This window comes from Anabrus simplex, chromosome 1, assembly GCF_040414725.1.
Source record: "Anabrus simplex isolate iqAnaSimp1 chromosome 1, ASM4041472v1, whole genome shotgun sequence".
NCBI classification, from domain to species: domain Eukaryota; kingdom Metazoa; phylum Arthropoda; class Insecta; order Orthoptera; family Tettigoniidae; genus Anabrus; species Anabrus simplex.
The window spans coordinates 814,805,297-814,819,907 of record NC_090265.1 but is presented as its reverse complement, the minus strand read 5'-3'; the positions used below and the strand labels follow the sequence as shown (position 1 = coordinate 814,819,907).

General features: G+C 42.4%; 1 protein-coding gene across 4 annotated transcripts in view; it reads right to left on the bottom strand.

Moving 5' to 3' along the window:
- Positions 1-14,611, bottom strand: part of Pde11 (Phosphodiesterase 11) — a 703,554-nt gene that overhangs the window by 153,777 nt on the left and 535,166 nt on the right. For 3 of the 4 annotated variants that reach the window (XR_010858547.2, XM_067136341.2, XM_067136342.2), the window contains exon 2: positions 6,918-7,144. The exons of the other annotated variant lie outside the window; for it this stretch is intronic. Coding sequence is in view for 2 of the 3 variants with exons in the window: in XM_067136341.2 (XP_066992442.1) it covers positions 6,918-7,017 (100 nt within the window). In the remaining variant the exon portion in view is untranslated. The remainder of the gene's footprint in view (positions 1-6,917; positions 7,145-14,611) is intronic. 4 annotated transcript variants of the gene reach the window in all.

Sequence of the window (14,611 nt, the reverse complement as noted above, 5' to 3'; positions counted from 1 at the left end):
CGGGGATTGACTGGTCGGCGAGGTGGAGGCCGAGTGTTACTAAAGGAAGGCGGGGGTTCTTTCGCGACACGCAAAGAATCGGCGTATCTAACTCCTTCCGCTGAGACGGCCAATGCTTCAAGTTCAGAGAAGGTTTGCGGACACGCCGCGAAACACAAATATGACCTGTAGGATGGCGAAATACCTTCTACAATAGCCTGCACAATCTGATCTTCAGGAAAGTGCAGAGCAAACACCCTAGTGTAGAATTTGATATCTTGAATGAAATCAGCCAAGTTTTCATCCAAGCGCTGTACACGGTAATAGTACTTCTGAATCAGGGAGGACCTGGCCCTAGCCGGGATGAAGTTAGCTAGCAAATGGGCATGGAAATCCTCAATAGATGATTGCTCGGCAATGGCTCTTACGATTTTATCAGAGAGAATACCAGTAGCATACGGATAGATAATTTGCAAAATTTGACATGGCGAAAGAGAAAAAACAAGAGCATGATCCTGAAATTCCACTAGAAATCTTAAAAATGAAATTACATCACTGGTGGTGTTGACGGAAAACTTAGAGATACCTCTAAGCAACATTGCCAATGGATGAGGCAAGCTACTGAACCCAGGTGACATAGTCGTTAAAGGTTTCAATGGCAAAGAAGTTAATTCAGAGCGGATGTTACCCAATGACGCACGGCGTTCAGATTCGTTGTTCGATGGGGCAGAGATAGTTTGAGCAGCAACGGTTATCCTATTGACTTCTCCCTGAGGAGGCTCTTCCTCGTTACCTACATTCACCGTGGCGGGTTGATCAGTTTTGGGAGGAACTTCGCCGGTTAGCAATTGAGTGACCTTACTAGACAATTCAGAGATAGTTTCAAGGAGCGTATTAGCTTGCTTCCTCTGAACGTCATTCACCTTCAGAGACAACAGATCATTAACTCTATTTGAAAAGTGATATAATCTGCCTTGCACACGCTTAATTTGGTTAGGAGACGGATCGTTTTCATCAAAAAAGCTGACTACAGATGCTAGCCCAGTAATATTCTCGACGATCGTGGAAAGAGAGTCATCAATTTCTTTCTCTCCCAAATTGGGGATGGAAATGGGCAAATCAAGGGACTCTCTAAGCTTGTTGGTGTCGATTGCAACCGTGCCTCCAGATTGCACATTTCTGATAGTTAACTCGTATATCAACTCCTCTTTGCGCAAGTAGTTAAGGAGGAGAACATCGCGAGGGCCGGACATGATGACAGAACAATTTAAAAAAAAACTCAAAAAATTCCAGCAACTGAGAAAATTGTTAGAGTTCGAATTAAAGCAATGTTTAGCCGTCAAAAGGGGCTAAATTGAGACCCATTCAACCACGCTCTGCTACCACTTGATTACGGAGATATCCGTGGTAGGTAGAGGTGAAAGAAGGTGCGGGTGTGAATGGGTTTCAAGCTACGAATTTAACGTGCAATGTAAAATTAATTTAAAATTTAACTAGGTTATATTTTCTTTTCAAAAACAAGAGATAACAATCATAACAGGTACAGAGTAGCAAAAATGTAGGTACAATATTACTGGATTCGGGCTCAGTGCCCTTACTTCATAACTCTTGGGCCATCAGCCCCGCCTTACTCCAAAAAAAATTTTAGCCAAGGGGCAGAAAGCCCCATTCATGCCCAGGAGCACTGGCTCCAAACATTACACATAAAGCCTGCACGAGGCATACAGAAACAAATTTCAAAGAGCGATCCGCTCTCAAAATTGTAAGCCTATCACAAGGCCACACTAAACTCTACCTTCAAGCTGTCCTTCTAAGGACGTATTCACAGGGGTAAAATACCCAACCTACTGAGGTCTATTACATGAAAAGAAGGTTGATTACATGACCTCTAAAATAACAATTTGAGAGGAGGCGAACTTGCACTCCTAATACACTTTGTTTTTAAAACCTAATCTGGCTCTGGGCCACTAACGCAAGGGTTAATCCCATACTACAGAGGTGACTTAGAGAAGAACACTTTACATTACATAAACGAAGAATAGTTTGAGAAAATAAGTTCACCTCAAAACAAATGTGAGTGGGAGCTCGAGAGGGTAGCACTCTCTATCCCAATATGTAGCTTTACAAGAAAAAGGTGAAAAGAGTAATTACATTTTAGGAAAAGGTTACATGATGGAAATGCTTCGAACCCGCCGCGAGTGTTAAACTGCCGACCTAGCAAGAAAAGAAGTTATTAATAGACCATTACCTGGTGTTGAACGGCTGAAGAAGAAAGAGGCGCTTCCCGCCTCCTGCTATGTACTTAATACACTGAAAGATGGAACAGAAGTGGCCCGGAGACCCTAAAATCAGCAGTTTATATACTCTCGCGGAAGTTTCTAGGCGTTAGGGGAATGAAAACACCCGCCCACAATGTTTTTATTGGATAGGACCCCGCAATCGATTCAAGTTGGGGGAAGATACAACTGATTGGATAGAAATTAATTTAAGAAATTCGGGATTGGCTACATGCAAAACAAGGGGAAAGAGAGGGGTATACAGCCAACTTAAACAATAACAGAAAGAAATTTAGCAAAGAACAAACATTTGAAATAAAAATTTCTTCAACAAAATAGTTCTTTGACTCCGCACTAGGTTGCACTATTGTTGATCTTCAGTAGTGTCCTCTAGAAGAGAAAGTTCACACTTCTTACTTCAAGCTAAACAAAAACACATCAAAAGTGACACAGTTCAAAAACTCAAAATTTTCCACGTGGTGACATCTTCTGAGAAAGTAGAGAATTAATAGAATAGATAAAGTTCAACCTTCCTCCAGAAGAGGAGTTTCAACTGGCGCAACTTTTAAATAAACGGTGTAGAGGTGTACCGCCCGGTACAATAATAATAATAATAATAATAATAATAATAATAATAATAATAATAATAATAATAATAATAATATACCGGGGTACACCTTCCCCACCCTGTTAAACTGCACGCCTGCTATACGGTCATCTTTGTTATGGAACTTGAAGTACTGTTATTCAATGTATTTATTTCCTACTGCTAGATGTCTCTATGATCGGTTTTGTTTCTCCCCTAACGGGTCGAACTCTAACTAATTTATTAAGAAATTTGCATTGCGACAGGTGGGAAATCTGAAGTTTTCGTAGATTGTTTTTTCACGTATCAAAGTTTTCAACACTTCTACTGCTTCCTTCTTATTTAGTTATTAACCAATCAGGATTTTTTGGAACACTTCCTCTATTGGACATTATAAATTTTCCAGCTAACTCATTCCTGGTTGCCAGCTTTTCGCCCCAGTGTGCTAAGTTGGGTTGGTTCTCCGTGGTTTCCTGCTTCTCCTCCAGGCAAATGCCGGGATGATAAATAACTTAAGGCCACGGCCCCTTATTCCTTCTTCCGTGTATATCCCTTCCAATCTTCCCATCCTCCTACAACGCCCCTGTTCAGTATAGCAGGTGATGCCACTTGGGCGAGGTACTGGTTTTCCTCCCTAGTTGTCTCCCCCCTTCCCCCAAGAATCAAAGTCTCACGCTCAAGGACACTGCTCTTGAGGCGGTAGAGGTGGGATCCCTCGCCGAGTCCAAGGGAAAAAAACCAACCCTGGACTGAAAACGGATTAAGGAAGGAGGAAAGAAATAATAATAATAATAATAATAATAATAATAATAATAATAATAATAATAATGTATGTGCGATCCTTATCCCATTTCTGTACGGGGTCGTGTATGAAGTGAGAAATATCTTCGTACCGATTTTGTTTTACGACCAGATGCCCTTCCTAAAGTCAGTTTTATCAGAGGAGTGTCCGACTCGTTGGCTGAACGGTCAGCGTACTGGCCTTCGGTGCAGAGGGTCCCGGGTTCGATTCCCGGCCGGATCGGGGATTTTAACCTTAATTGGTTAATTCCAATGGCACGGGGGCTGGGTGTATGTGTTGTCTTCATCATCATTTCATCCTCATCACGACGCGCAGGTCGCCTACGGGGGTCAAATAGAAAGACCTGCACCTTGCGAGCCGAACCCGTCCTGGGATATCCCGGCACTAAAAGCCATACGACATTTCATTTTCATCAGAGGAGTTAATTAGATAAAATGATTGACGTGATACATGATAGTCGGAAGGGACAGGGTGAAACTCGGTGCACCGAGTTGGCCGTGCGGTTAGGGGTGCGCAGCAGTGAGCTTGTATTCGGGAGATAATGAGATCGTTCCCCACTGTCGGCAGCCCTGAAGATGGTTTTCCGTGGTTTCCCATTTTCACACCAGGAAAATGCTGGGGCTGTACCTTAATTAAGGCCACGGCCGCTTCCTTCCCACTCTTGGCCTTTTCCTACCCCATCGTTGCCATAAAACCTATCTGTGTCGGTGCGACGTAAAGCAAATTGTAAAAATAAAATCTTGACTGCTCGAAGATCAACAGATGTGCTGACCTTGTGGCTTATATTGAAGTGTGCACCTGGAGGCAACCAATGAAACCACTGGCTTCAATCGTATGTTTGTAGTCACTGATTTATACTGTGATCTGTTGGGCTTCATCTTTCGCTCTTTTCTTGTTGATAGTCTTTGTAGTTACAACAACTTCAGACACATCCATTTCACAAACAGATAATTCAAATGTACCTCATAAACTGCACAAGACAGCATGTAAAACGTTCTGAAATACCGTACCAGTACATTCACAGAACACATAAACAAGCTGTCATGGGGAAGTCATGGAGAAACAAATAGAAGAGTTCTCGTCATGGCGGAATATGTTTACTAGACACACTCCGAGCAAGTGACTTCGTGGTTGGGGTCACGTAGCGATCAGCTTGCATTCGGGAGATAGTGGGTTCGAAACCCACTGTCGGCAGGCCTGAGGATGGTATTCCGTGGTTTCCCATTATCATACCAGGAAAATGCTGGGGCTGTACCTTAATTAACGCTACTGCCGCTTCCTTTCCACTCCTAGCCTTTCCCTGTCGCATCGTCGTCATAAAACGGTGCGCCGTAAAGAAACATGTAAAAAATCTAGAGAAACAACGCAAGTCATCGACTTATGGTGTTAAAGAAACGCAGAAATCGATTCCTTGCTCAGCAATCAAATGAAGGTGCATTTATCACTGTACAAAGCGAATATTCTTTCCTTTTTTAAGCCATCTGAGCCTCCGTGGCTCAGGCGGCAGTGCGCTGGCCTATCATCACTGTTTTACGTTGTTCAAATTCCGGTCACTCCACGTGAGATTTGTGCTGGACAAAGCGGGGACGGGGCAGGTTTCTCTCCGTGTGTTCCGGTTTTCCCTGTCATCTTTCATTCCAGCAACATTCTCCAATAAAATCTCATCTGTCAGTCATTAATCATAGCCCCAGAGGAGTGCGACAGATTTCGGTAGCCAGCACAGTTCCTATCCTCGCCGCTAGATGCGGTTTTCATTCATTCCATTCCTGACCCGGTCGAACGACTGGATACAGGCTGTGGATTTTCATTCATTTTAAGCCATATTGTTTTCAGTTTCGACTCCATTAATTGTAATCACGTAGTTTCCGTGAACCTCGAACGAGCCCACAAATGCAGTTAAAATCCCTTAACTGCCCGGGAATCGATCATGTGGACTCCTGATAAGAGGCAGACACGGTACCTCTAGGTCACGGGGCCGGCGAACTGAAATTGAACGGAGCTGAATTGGGGAAGCTACGATGGGTTCGTGGAGGACCAGGCTGCACAAAACCTGCTATTTGCTTAACGTTGCACCGACACAGATAGGTCTTATGGCGACGATGGGATAGGGAAGGCCTAGGAGTGGGAAGGAAACGTCCGTGGCCTTAATTAAGGTACAACCCCAGCATTTCCCTGGTGTGAAAATGTTCAGGGCTGCCGACAGTTGGATTCGGATTCGAACCCACTATTCCCGGATACAAGCTCACAGCTGCGCGACTCTATCCGTATGGCCAACTTGCCCGGTGGACAAAACCTGGAATAACGTTGTCAACCAACATCTGATAGTAACACAGATCTCAACTCAGATTGTTTGGTCATATTGAAACAAAACAAGAGGAATATGTGGCTCGCTGCGTTGACAGGATGTCGCTAGAGGATAAACCAACACTTTTTACATCCCGGGAAATTTATAGACTCGAGGCTGACGAAGTTGAGCACTTTCAAACAGCACCGGACCAAGTCGGGAGCGAAACTGCAAACATGGGCTCAGAAATCCCTCTACCGTCTGCGCCACTCAGCATGGTTCGGCCTGAAGACTCAAGAAACTGAAATCGTAAGTACAAGAGGCGAACGCCTATACAACGGGACTGTGCAGCCGGTCACCCGCTGACAGGTGTATCTTTCTTTGTGCTGCAGTCTATCGATTGTTGTCACTTCCTTACATCATTATGTCATGTTAACAGATGTTCTTTTGTACCTCTTGGCAACGAAACTAAAAGTAAGTCAGACAATGAGAACACAGTGTTTGGATAAACTGTGAACACAGTCAGCAAGAACAGTCCACAACACCACCACGTTTCAGAAGAGAGACTGTTGTCCCCTGGCAGAACTGCACAGGTCCCTTCCTTTAACGAGACAACGTGGAATAACATTGCAAGAGCTAAAACCGTCCTGGAATTTTGTAGGCATAGTGACACCTGCCTCTTCAACAGGTAGTTAGTTATATTCCTAATTATACCCATGGCAACTGAACTGGGCAGTCGGAAAACATCTAAATCTGAATTATATAATTAAATAAATATAATCATTACAAATGCAAACAGTATGATCGAGAACTTACAGTACTTCACTAGCAGTAAATAAAAACTAATTTTGGTAATTGAGCACTTCTACAATACATAGGAAAGAAACTATTAATTAAACATATTTAAATTGACAATGTGGTTATTCAATTTCAAAATAATATTTAAAAAATTATGACTTATTAAGTAGATGTTTCTGGAGTCATACATACTCTTATAGAGCGGGCACCCGTGGCCGGGACATATACTTTGTCTCAGCCCCATGGAGCGGCCAGCTCTCACGTCCACAACAGTCCTCACAGCGCGTCCCATCCGGGACCCGAACCCGTATCCTTGGGTTTGATTAACAGTAACTCCTCCACTTGCTAAGAAGGATGGCACCCCGTCACTACGGGGTCGTACTCTGGTGCACTTGTCGATGAACGTAACAGCCTGGGACCTAACATCCACCCGTGAGGAACACCAGTTTAGTATAGATGTACACAGAATGCAAATGTATTCGTCCATATCCGATTAAGCTGTATTCAGTTCAAAAGTGATATAAAATAGTATAATTTAAAACATTATATGTTTATACAGATAATGCGAGGTCGGTTGTTTAGGGACAGGTCATTTCAATCATCACGTCACACCTAAAATATTTTGGCTAAGAAATATTAGGCAGTTAATCGTAATTATTAATCCCCTGCTTATCATTGAATATTATTTTGTGTTTGATTTTGCACAGGGGGCGTAGTATCTGTGCAATCTACTAATAAAATTTCTACTGCCCTGAAAAGACCTGGGTGTAGAGCTACACAAGTTTTAATGAATAGGATTTAAATTTCTTGGTAATCACTATTTTATCTGCACCGTAATACACAACCATAATTGCTTCCTAAATATCGGGTATAGTCACGTGAGCTAATATACATCTGGACAAAAGTCTGCAATACCAATTTTAGAAGAAGCTTTCGTTCCATAGAACTTAATTCAGGTATTATATAGTACGAGAAAATGTCATCTTGTATTTCTACAAACATGTGTTATGAGACGACTATTTGCATATTAAATACAATTATTTGGTAAAGTACTGTGTATGTAAAATTGTATTTCATACCAAATATTAAGAAAATACAGTATATAAATATAATATAAATTTAGAAATATTTCTATTAAAAACATTCCGCTAACACATCTCTAGCTGACATTCTCGTTAGAAAACCCTCGAAAGTTAAATAAGTGGTCCTTACGCGCCGTTCATTAAGACCGTTTATTGTTCGATCGTTTAGAGAAAAACTAAAATATTCAGGATAGAAGCTGGCATTTCAATAATTAAGTCTATAAAAATCTCAGGAATTACGGAATACTTTCTTTTTTTGCTATTTTGCTTTACATCGCACCGACACAGATAGGTCTTATGGCGACGATGGGATAGGAAAGGCCTAGGAATGGGAAGGAAGCGGCCGTGGCCTTAATTAAGGTACAGCCCCAGCATTTTCCTGGTGTGAAAATGGGGAAACCACGGAAAACCATCTTCAGGGCTGCCGACAGTGGGATCCGAACCCACTATTTCCCGGATGCAAGCTCGCAGCTGCGCGCTCCTAACCGCACGGCCAACTCGCCCGGTACGGAACACATTCAGCACTCAGTATGAAAAGTACAAATGACTTAGTGAAAGAAGTGAATTAAATGGAATATTCTATTTTTTCTTTTATTATTTGGAAAATACAAAAAAGAGAGGATCTGATGTAACTGTGATTTTCTTTCCAAGGGAAGGAATCTTTGTTATATGCGTTGATAAATGTAAATACTCTGTTTTATTGAGTTCTTAAAATAAAGAGAAATTAAAGTATAATCGGGTTTTAAGCTAATTAATGAATCATAATTAGTCCGTTTGCTTTCTTTAGCTTACTTCATTATGTCGTTGTTAGTGAATGCATAATATGTTTCAACAGACATTCTATGATTAAATCCACCTAATGGAATTGCTAAAAATTCAAAATAAACGCTGGCGAAATGGATTATTAATATCGTAATTGGCCATAATAAGCGAAGCATTCAAATGGTCACCAATTCATATTCGTCATTTTTATCGTTTCTGGGTATGCAGTCTATAAACAAGGAAAGTTTTACGTAAATCCAGCAACGTAATTGTGAAGACAACCAAGTCACGGTATACTAATATTTGGTATTTCACTACAATGAAAGCAGTAATAGAAATGGGAAGAAATAGTAATTAAAATTATAGCAACGAGCAAAGACGAGAAGTTTCTTTCAGATACTATATTTTGTTTTTATCGTATTTTGATTTTGGTCGTATTCGCTGCTGCAGTGAAACGAGTATATACAGGAACTGTTTTTTGTGTGCCCTCATTACGTTAGCACAAACAAATGTTACCTTCTACATAATGGGCTAGAAAATGCAAGATGGTATGCTTTATTCGCAAGCTAGGAATATAAATCTAACACGAAAAAAATTCTCCTCCTTACAGGTCGATGACATCGAGGTTAGGAAACTTATGAATAAAAAGGAGTAGTGTTACGAGAATGTTGCAAATTTGGTCTGGTAAAATTTGGGTGTAAGGACACGGGATGCTCGACTATGTGGTATGTTTCGAGCTGTCAGTGGAGAGTTGGCGTGGAATGACATTAGTAGACGAATAAGCTCGAGCGGAGCTCTTAAAAGTAGGAAAGATCATAATATGAAGATAAAGTTGGAATTCAAGAGGACAGATTGGGGCAAATATTAGGACGAGGAGTAAGGGATTGGAATAAGTTATCAAAGAAAGTGTTCGATAAATTTCCAAATTATTTGAAAATGAAGAAAAAGCTAGGTAAGCAACTATTAGGGAATCTGTCAGGTCGGCGAATGCAGAGTGGGTCTCGGCCCTCAAGTGACCACGGCTGGTCTGTGGTCCGACAGCTCTGCACTCCGACCGGCCAACCACGCAGAGGAGGGGTGGCCACAGCTCTGCCGTGGATCTATGCCTCTGTATTCGGGAGACGGATAGGGGCTGGTTCCGACCGTCGACTGTCCTGAGAATGGTTCTTCGTGATTTTCATTTCTTCTGCACTAAAGCGAATGCCGGGGCAGTTCCTAGTATAGGCCACGGCCGTCAACCCCCTCACCTTCTCCGCACATCTCCTCTCCGATACAAATCTCCTGGCCTGAGAGACGGCTTCTCCGTCTAGGAGGCCCACCTCCCCCTTCCGGAGAGGAATGAAAACATTTAGTAGTAGTAGTAGTAGTAGTAGGAGGAGAATCTGCCACCTGGGCGACGACCCTAAATGCTGATTGATTGATTGATTGATTGATTGATTGATTGATTGATTGATTGATTGATTGATTGGATTGATTGGATTGATTGATTGACAGAATCATCATGCTGTTCTACAGGATGAACCGAAATTCGCGCACTCGGGCGTCGCAGCGCGACTCCTCACATGCCAGCAATAAAAAAATGTCTCTCACAAAAATTCGTCCTGCGAGTATATCCAGCAGAAAAAGGACGTTGAAGAGTGGTAATCTTGCAACACTGTAACCACATGTATGGTAACTACCTTTGTCAGCACATAGTCGTGCTGTACACTTGGTGCAGTGGATAGAGTTTTGGGTTAGCATGCAGGAGGTCGAGGGGTCGATCTTGGGTTGAGGCGTATGTTCTTTTATTTCGTAAATGTAGTCAGGTGGTATGGTATCTGGGATCTTAATCGTCAACAGCGATTGCAGTGGGTCCTCTAGAAACCATTTGTACTTACATACTACGATCCTAGAAATGGCCGAGCAATCGCTTTCATTGGTCAATTTTGAAAGACGCCCTTTCCTCGTCGTGGGCGTGAATTTCGGTTCATCTTGTATATTCAGTTTTATGTCCACAGAGGGCAGCGGTATGGCAATTTTTGTTTACTTAAATTGCTGAAAATCTGTACAAAAAGGATTTAATCGGCGTAAGAAAGGACTAGGACTGTGAAAGAAGCGAAAGCAAATTTATATCAGGTTCAGCTTTAGCATTTATCTGGTGAGAAAATGGGAAATCATGGAAAATCATTTTAAAGGCTCATCATCTCCAGCAAATAAACTCATCTAAAGGACTAGTACTGCGTAGTCAACACTCTTATTTTCCCCGTTCTTATGAGCCGATGGTGTCAAGCTGCCTCGGTAGATCAGTGGTAGAGTGTCTGACTCATGATCACAATTGTCGAATTCGATCTAGGGCGATGACACTGATAAGTCTTACGGCGATGATTGTATAAGAAAGGGCGAGGAGTGGGAAGGAAGCGACCGTGGCCTTGATTAAGGTACTTGCAGATTATTTGTGAAGTGCATGTACAGGATTTCTCACATGGCCCGGCAAATAAATAAATAAATAAATAAATAAATAAATAAATAAATAAATAAATGGAAATCCATAGTCTGTTTCCAGTCATTCGGCCGGGTCAGGAATGGAATGAATGAAGCCCCGATCAAGCGGCGAGGATAGGAATTGTGCCTGCTGCCAAAGCCTGTCGCACTCCCCTGGGACAATGATTAATGAATGACAGATGAAATGAAATAATATTGGAGTGTGTTGCTGAATGAATTATGGCAGGGAAAACCGGAGTTCCCGGAGAAAAACCTGTCTTCGCCTCCGCATTGTCCAGCACAAATCTCACATAGAGTGACCGGGATTAGAACCACGGAACTCAGCGGTGAGAGGCCGGCGCGCTGCCGCCTTAGCCACGGAGGCTCCTAATAAATAAATAAATAAATAAATAAATAAATAAATAAATGAATAAATAAATAAATAAATAAATAAATAAATAAATAAATAAATAAATAAATAAATAAATAAATAAATAAATATTAATAATAACACATTTGCCACTATCCTCCGAATGCAGGCTGACAGCTACGTGACCCTAACCGTAGGGCCACTGCTTCGGCACATCATCGTTGTTGACCTTTTTTCCGGCGTTCGAGTATTCTTCTGTCTCCGTCGGGTTTGAACCCACGAACTTGGGATACGGAAGGCGACACTTTACTGCTAATTCGCATAGTAAGAAGTAATAATAATGTCCGCCTGTGTGGTGTAGTGGTTAGCGTGATTAGCTGCCACCCCAGAGGCCCGGGTTCGATTCTCGGCTCTACTACGAAATTTGAAAAGTGGTACGAGGGCTGGAACGGGGTCCACTCAGCCTCGGAAGGTCAACTGAGTAGAGGTGGGTTCGATTCCCACCTCTGCCACCCTGGAAGTGGTTTTCCGTGGTTTTCCACTTCTCCTCCAGGCAAATGCCGGGATGGTACCTAACTTCCTTGCCTGTCCCATTAAATCTTCCCATCCCTCCACAAGGCCCCTGTTCAGCATAGCAGGTGAGGCTGCCTGGGCGAGGTACTGGTCATTCTCCCCAGTTGTATCCCCGACCCAAAGTCTGAATCTCCAGGACACTGCGCTTGAGGCGGTAGAGGTGGGATCCCTCGCTGAGTCCGAGGGAAAAACCGACCCTGGAGGGTAAACAGATTACGAACGAACGAAATAATAATAATAATAATAATAATAATAATAATAATAATAATAATAATAATAATAATAATAATAATAATAGTAATCCTTGTTTTTACGACTCAGCCAGATCTCATGGGACACGACAGGGGTAGAGCTGGAAATAAGGCGAAAATGGCGTTAATTTAGGTATAGACTCAGCATTTGCCTGGTGTGAAAATGAGAAACGACGGAAAAACATTTTCAGCGCTTCTGAGAGTGGGGTTCGAACCCACCATCCCCCGAAGTCAAATTCACAGCTACGTGAACCGAAGCACACAGCCAATTCATACAGTAATTAGGATGTATGTACATACGTGTGTAATTATTGGGACGAGACTTTTTCATTTGGAAAATCTACTTACACTATCCGAGATACATATATAGGAAAGGGCGACGGCTGTATACAAGCATTTTATGGAATCAAAAAATTAGAAGATTGCCTCCACAAACGGCAACGACCCTATTCAATGCAAAGATCCTAGCAATCTTGACGTACGGACCAGATCTCATTGGGTTAAAACTGACTACAAGAAACCTACCTACCATTTAAAACGTGAAATCGCGGTACTTGTAAGCAGCCTTAGGCCTATCCAGGTTCACACCTTCATGACTTGTCTAGAAGCTGGTGAGAAGGATATTTTCCTTACGGAAGACTTGAAGAATAACACATTGCGATCTGCAATCAACCGAGAAAAGATAGAGAAAGCGCAGAGATATATGGCAAGAGTTCTACTCTACGGACGCCGTGATAGAGGATGGACCCAATCAAAAACTTCGCCATGTACCCAGCCAGTTGGCAGCGCACCGTTATCACCACAAGATATGCACAAAAAATCACTTTCATGAACCGGACGAAACTTGCGTGAGCAACTTGTGTGTTTGTGAAAATACCAGCTATCATTTTGCCAACAAAGAAGGATCTCCCACAGAGAACATAGTGAAAAGTGAACTATGATACAAACAAATTTAAATGTACCTTCGTGCGCAGTTCTATTATTACTGTCCGGGATTTGAACAACGATCTACTTGGTAATAAACAAGAGATACAATGAGTCAGATGTCAGGTATGTAAAAAAAAAAAAAAGTTTCCGATACATGGAATAGCATAGAATCATAGATATGCTTTTGGGCTTAGAAGATAAAAGAGTACAGATTAATTCATTGTCCCCCTCTTAGTAGCCTCTTACGACATGCAGGGGATACAGATCATTTCACATCCTTTCACTCCGCCCACAGGGGAGATAAAGAGTTCCAATATATTGAAAGATATGTAGTACAGTCGAATCTCGATATCTCGAACCTCCATTAATCGAATTTTCAGTATCTCGCAGTAACATCAATTTCCCGGCCGTTTGGAATATTCTTCACATGTATTTATTTCTCTATTACTCGAAATTCGGTTACACAAATTTCTCGATTTCTCTAAGCAAAAGTTTCCTCCCTTGAAGCAAAACATACTCTATAACTCGAATTTCGTACAGCATTGACTGTGCATTTGTAGTTTGTGAGAAACAGATAACAATTAAAGAGAGGGTTACACTGATGCTGGGAGTTAAAGGGAACCGAAAACCAAACTTCTAGTGATCAGAAAATCGGCGAAGCCTCGCTGTTTTTCGGGTGTGAATTCATTACCGGTTACGTACGAAAGCAGCTCCGGAAGTCCATTTACGAATCTTGGCTGCGTGGTCTCGAACCTACATACAGAGTCAGTAGAATAGCCTATACAGTAAATGACAGTTTTTCTCACAGCAATAAATGTTATTGAAAAGTATGTTGAAGTCCGCCTCTGTGGTGTAGTGGTTAGCGTGATTAGCTGCCACCCCCGGAGGTCCGGGTTCGATTCCCGGCTCTGCCACGAAATTTGAAAAGTGGTACGAGGGCTGGAACGGGGTCCACTCAGCCTCGGGAGGTCAACTGAGTAGAGGTGGGTTCGATTCCCACCTCAGCCATCCTCGAAGTGATTTTCCGTGGTTTCCCACTTCTTCTCCAGGCGAATGCCGGGATGGTACCTAACTTAAGGCCACGGCCGCTTCCTTCCCTGTTCCTTGTCTATCCCTTCCAATCTTCCCATCCCTCCACAAGGCCCCTGTTCAGCACAGCAGGAGAGGCCGCCTGGGCGAGGTACTGGTCATCATCCCCAGTTGTATCCCCCGACCAAGAGTCTGAAGCTCCAGGACACTGCCCTTGAGGCGGTAGAGGTGGGATCCCTCGCTGAGTCCGAAGGAAAAACCGAACCTGGAGGGTAAACAGATGATGATGATGATGATGATGATGATGATGATGTTGAAGAAAAGAAGGTTAATAGTAAAAAAAACAGAAGATAAAAGTTATTTTTTCCAAAGGTTTTAACGGAGGTATGTTTCTTGTTTCACTGCTGTATGTACTGTATTCTACCTTCTAAA